Source organism: Rana temporaria, chromosome 1 (genome assembly GCF_905171775.1).
Source record: "Rana temporaria chromosome 1, aRanTem1.1, whole genome shotgun sequence".
Classification (NCBI taxonomy): domain Eukaryota; kingdom Metazoa; phylum Chordata; class Amphibia; order Anura; family Ranidae; genus Rana; species Rana temporaria.
In genome coordinates this window covers 288,723,398-288,729,397 of record NC_053489.1, presented here as the reverse complement: position 1 = coordinate 288,729,397, position 6,000 = coordinate 288,723,398, and the positions used below count along the sequence as shown (strand labels likewise).

The 6,000-nt window shown below is 40.1% G+C and overlaps 1 protein-coding gene across 1 annotated transcript in view; it reads left to right on the top strand.

Annotated features, from left to right (window-relative positions):
• The first annotated feature begins 4,922 nt into the window (after window positions 1-4,922).
• LOC120943606 (cytochrome P450 2J6-like) overlaps window positions 4,923-6,000 on the top strand; it is a 32,694-nt gene continuing 31,616 nt past the window's right edge. Inside the window, exon 1 of the mRNA XM_040356991.1 lies at window positions 4,923-5,210. Coding sequence (XP_040212925.1) covers window positions 5,040-5,210 — 171 coding nt within the window. The 5' untranslated portion in view covers window positions 4,923-5,039. The remainder of the gene's footprint in view (window positions 5,211-6,000) is intronic.

Here is a 6,000-nt window from a genome sequence, read left to right as displayed (position 1 = left end):
ATTTTTGGCAGATCAACAGGTATTATAAAGGGAAGGAACATAATGAGGGAAACTTACTAAAATTGGAGCAGATATGGCAGCCAATCAACGTTTAGCTTTCATTTTTCATATTTGCCCTCACAAGCATGTGTTATGTTCCAAGTTCTAAGCCATTGTTTATATTGTTGTGGAAATTTTACAATGGCTAGCTTGGTAAAAATGAATTGGCACGTGTAAATTTAATAGAAAAGGGTATGGAAAAACGGCGCTAATTACAAATAAAAAACAACAAACGTAATAGTACAAAAATAATGAATATGAGCAGTCATTCTCCTGTATAATATAAAACACAGTATAACATATAGAAATAGAAAATAAAATCGCGCTAGATCAAAAAGTTTCTATGTTAAAAAGTCCAGCAGTGCTTGAAACTATGGGCTTATTCACAAAATCCATACACCATCTTCAGCGTGCTAGTTCCACCACTAAATGATATAGTTGTCTCCTTACCAGATCTACATGACCCCCCCTTACAGAGGATCAAAGAGTGCCTGTAATAAACCACAGCCTGGATCTTTCTCCGTGAATAGACGTGCAACTATCTCCAGGGTGCATCTTGTTCTCTCGTATAAATGTATGGATGGTTTTTATAAAAAAATAAAAAGCTCCATATAGTGTAAAACCATAAACCATTTTATTCATATTAAAAATATATTGCACTTGCAGAAAGCCTTAAGTCTGGTGTGCCGGCCGGCGCACATCCAGACAAACCCGTCCTTCCGGGACACGAATGGAAACACGAGGTGACGTCAGCACATCGCTCTACCCTATGCATTTCGTCAGAGATGACATCGTCCAGGAGCACGGGCAGCACCTAGAATACAGGATCCCCAGGTAAAAGGCTGAGATCTTCAGTCATCCCCAGGGAGAGCTGTGCTGTGTCCAGCACACAATAAACAGTCTTTTTTATTTTTTTTGCTGATTAACTTGGATGGGCTTAAGGAAACTGTGGGATACTCCAAAGCACTAACAACTCCAAAGCACTAACAGGAGTTTGAGAAAATGTTTCCCTTTCTAGCTGCTTCTTAGAACAGTCCCTTGAGCAATAGGACATGAACTGGACAGCATTGGGACACCATAAGCAATGTCCCAGGCCACAAACACCTTAATACTGGTGCACCAGGAGTTTACAGTAGCAACAGTCACAATGATCCCTCTCTCAGGCCTGTACTTACAGTGTCCCTGGGGATTGGATGTCTCCCTCCAGACTCAGGCAGACAGTCTCTTTAGTAAGCCTCCAGATGGGATCCTGGGTGAAATCCCTCTTTTAGCTCTCCAGGAACCTGCAGCAGAATAGGCCTCCAGCTATACACAGCTGGGACCAAGACAAGACAGGCAGCATCTTCAAAAAAAATACCAGGAATGGTTGGAGGCACTTCTGGCTGGAAACCTCTCCACCTGGGGAAAAACAATGCTCTCTGAGGCTCCAAACTATTTATGCACTCCCCAATCACCATCTTGGCACACCTCCCCATGGATTGGCTGAAGCTACATAAATATTCAGAATGCTCATTTAACTCTCCCCCACTATATTCTGCAAGCTTCCAGAAGAAAGGGGAAATCAATCAAACTTGCAATTTGAAGAGCCCAGAGCAGCCTAAAGACATCACGTGCTGCTCTGCTGATTACAGGAGAGCCACAGAACAAAAATGTGCCTACCCTTAGTAGCAACCTTTCTAGGAGGATAAGGATGACTCTAGGGGATGTGCATGAATTACTCCACAGTGCATGCAAATATTGAGGTCAGTGAGGACTTGTTTCAAGCCTATTTACTACATAATAGGAATATGTAAATACTTTAATGTCAAAAGCCTGGCCACATGTTGACTTTAATTCACAACTTTCCAGCTATCTCAGAAAAATATATTAATAGGAATGCCTGGCGTGCAACATGAGGAATCGGAATCACTAATACTAAAAGCCATACTGTTTAATTATATTTGTACAAATCTTTGAAAGCCGATCTTCTTCTACAATTATTTTATAGATTTAGATTAGAGTGTTACATAGTTGGTAAGATTCAATTAAGACACCAGTCTATCCAGTTCAACGTGTGTGTATGCATTTGGTCTCTAAAATAACACTTCCAATATCCATGTGTGTTCACTAAAATTATAATTTTTTTTAAAAAATTGTTGATACTCCCCACTGGCACCAGTGGGGGATTTCCACATCCTTATTGTTCTAACAGTAAAGAACCACTCACACAGTTTAAGGTTAAACCTCTTCTCATCCAACTTCTTCAAGTGACCATGTGTCCTCTTGAACCACCTGAGACTGAACAGTTTTCTCCCTATGCTAGAATCACCATTTAGATATTTAAAGGGGTTGTAAAGGTTCAGTTTAAAAGAAAAAAAAACATGTCATACTTAACTCCGCTGTGCAGTTGGTTATGCACAGAGTGGCCCAATCTTCCTCTTCTGGGGTCCCTCCGTGGCGCTCCTGGCTCCTCCTCTTCTCCAGTGTCCCGTCGGAGAAGCACTCTCTGATGGGACACCCGTGTCCTGCATAGACAGAGACAACAGGACTCGGCTCCGCCCCCCAGCACCCGTGTCATTGGATTTGATTGACAGCAGCGGGAGCCAATGGCTGCTCTGCTATCAATCTATCCAATCAGGACATGAGACACCGGCCAGAGCTGATGTGCTCGTTTCCGTCGTGGGAATTATGGGGCTCAGGTAAGTATATGGAAGGCTTAGATTTTCTCACCGCTCCAGGTGAGCCCCGTGAGCAATCAAGGGCGGTTGAACTACCAAGGTGCTGGCGGTGCTTGTGGTAATAGCGAAATGTGGAGCAAAAACTGGATAGCCGCACTCCAAAATAACTTAAAAAAGTTGTCTTTAATATTCAACTGTACACACACAGTCACTGCAGCCAACAGAATACAGGATAGCCTGTATTCTGTTGGCTGCAGTGACTGTGTGTGTACAGTTGAATATTAAAGACAATTTTTTTAAGTTATTTTGGAGTGCGGCTATCCAGTTTTTGCTCCACATTTCGCTATATGGAAGGCTTGGGGGCACTGCTGCAGCACATGACATTTTTCACCTTAATGCATTAAGGTGAAAAACTGTGAAGGTTTACAACCCCTTTAAGCATCTCTTCTCTAGGGAAAATAAGCTTATTGTGTATAGCCTTTCCTCATAACTGAGGTCCTCCAGCCCCCTTATTAGTTTATATGCCCTTCTATGGAGTCTCTCCAATTCCAGCACATTCTTCCTGAGGACTGGTGACCAGAACTAGACGGCAGTGTGAAAGGGTTAAAACCTCTTTCAGGCTTAATTGCTATTTATTACGCCATTTTGTAGATTTCCCTTAACTTCCTGTATGGCCACTAGGAAAGGAAGTAAGCGGAATCCCTTTAATATGGGATACAGACAGTAATGGATAATATTTTTAAAATTGGAGGCTTGTGAAATGATTTGTACAAATGATTTAAAACAACACTTAGTCTGACTGTGAAGCGATTTATCCCTTGTGAGACCTCTATGCCTGGCCTGTATAAACAGATATAATCACTGAGGACAATCCTCATCAGATAGCTTGAACTCACCAATACCATTTCCATCCATAGAGGTGTTTTATACTGAAACATCAGGTTACAGCAGATGACAGGATACAACAGATGAATAGATTGTGGTATTTATGTGTCCTGCTACATGTGGCCTGTTAGTTGCATCCATGACACAGGAAGTACAATCACAGGAAGAAAGGGTGGAGCATTACATACAAAGGAAGTGTGTCATACATCAGGGAAAAGAACATGGAAAAACAACTGCATTACCACAAAGGGTTACTAGATGGCAGCATATATATACATTTTATGCCCCATTGGGGCGGCACAACACTAAACTCTGGTTACAAAAAAATATATTCTCTTCAAGTATGTTTTCTTCTAGTTTTTTCATTGGCGATTTTAAATACAGCAGCAATAAAGAAGAGAACACACAGATCATGAATGAACATAGAAAAAGAAAGTCCACAGAATTATTTGTCCACTGTTAGAATAGCAACCAGCCATCAAAGGTAATAAAAATAAGTAGGGACTGTATCAGTATGGCTTCACCTAATGCCCTGTACACACAATTTAAATTTCCGTCGGGATAAAGGCCGACTGATTTTTCTGACGGAATTCCGTTCAAGCTGTCTTGAATACACACTGTCACTCAAAATTCCAACTGTCCAAAATGCGGTGACGTACAATACTACTATGAGTCGAGAAAAATGATGCTCAATGCTTGCGAGTATGCGTCGACTTGATTCTACATGTTTTCTTTCTAAGTTGGAATTTCCGATGGAAAAACTCTGATGGGGCACACACATGGAATATCCAATGAAAAAGTTCAGTCGGACGTGTATACAAGGCATAACAGTACCTTAAAGTGTAAAAGTTCAATAAATAAGGAATTCAAATTTGGAGGGAGGCAGTGCACATAATATGAACTAATGTCCACTTCTTTTTTCAAAGAAAAGGAAGTGAGGGGGAAAAGGAAGATGTTGCAAAGAGGCAGAAAAACACAATAAGAAAAGACTCAATGTAAAACAAATTACAGGGCCATTGAGTAGCAGATGTGTATTTTATGAAGAATAAGGATATCATTTAGTTTCCATTTTATTTGTCAGGTCAGATCAACTATTTAAAAACTTTCTTTCTCTCAAAATGAAAATTGTGTAGCATTAAAATGACTGTCTAATGACATGAATGCTAGCGATCACAGAAGAATTTTTTGGCCTGTATAAAAGCCCTCTAAACATGGCCTCGTAGAACTGTAGAGATTGTCTGCAGCTTCTAATATAGCCAATAAGTTGTACTTTTAGAACAAAGCACATAGTTCACGTTGTATGGGTTAAATAATCGGTATCCAAGTAAAAGCAAACAGTGAAAAAGATCAGCATGTATACAAAGTTCAGTGGAGAACAGGTTAGCTGAGACAGGTGGGAACTCCTAATAGGAAGAAATAGTGCATAGAAATCATTGTAAGAAACCAGGTCTGCCAGGCATGTGGAATCTCTATGAGGGGTTATTACTCTTGCTGCTATGTGTCATCATTTTTAAATATCTAAAAATTATATGGGCAGCAAGAAACCTTCCTCCTGGACCTATCCCTGTACCTTTAATAGGGAATTTGTGGACACTAAACTTCCAAATCCATCCAGAGACGCTTATAAAGGTATGTACTGATATTAAATCTATTACAAGGCACAATAACTATTTTCCAAAATATTCACATGCTGTGTCTAATCTGTTTTTTTTTTATGTGAAAATATAGAAATATGGCTTTGTTCTATAACAATACATGTGCAGTATACCGTAGAATATTTAGAAAGGCATTTCATTCCCACATCAATTTGCTTAATGTGTTTTATCATCATCAATCATGCTGTACTATTTTTTTACTTTATTATTTTGTGTTACTGAATATATTCAGTATTACGTATCTTTGTAGTTGTTCTGTTATTAGGTAACTTTACCTAATAAAGCAAGTTGCTCTGTTTTAGTGCAGCATGTCTTTTACCTAAGATTTCTTAACTCCTACCCCAAACTTGGCTGAAACAGAGTTAATCATTTTGGATTTTTGTTGATATTCAGGGCTCCTTTTTATCAACAGATGTATATGTAGCACTACCCCCAAAGGAGCTGCTGGTTTGTTTTGGGTGGCATGTAACCCTCTATTCCTCCGCCATCTAGGGTACAAGATGAGAGCTGAGAAGAACTGCAATGTCCACACTTTAGATGTCTTTTTCTGTGCTTTATTACCCAACAGGGTAAAATAGTAGAGTTGAAGAGGTAGAAGGGATAGTAGAAGTAGGTTCAGGTGTATAACTTCGGAAACAATCCTGCTTCCAGCAATAAACTTTCGTCGCCACTCTGGCCAGAGTGGGTATTGTGCACCTGGATAGGCCTCTCTCACCAGCCTAGCAGCCAGAGTATCACACAGAACTTTAGCAAAGTCTCTGCCA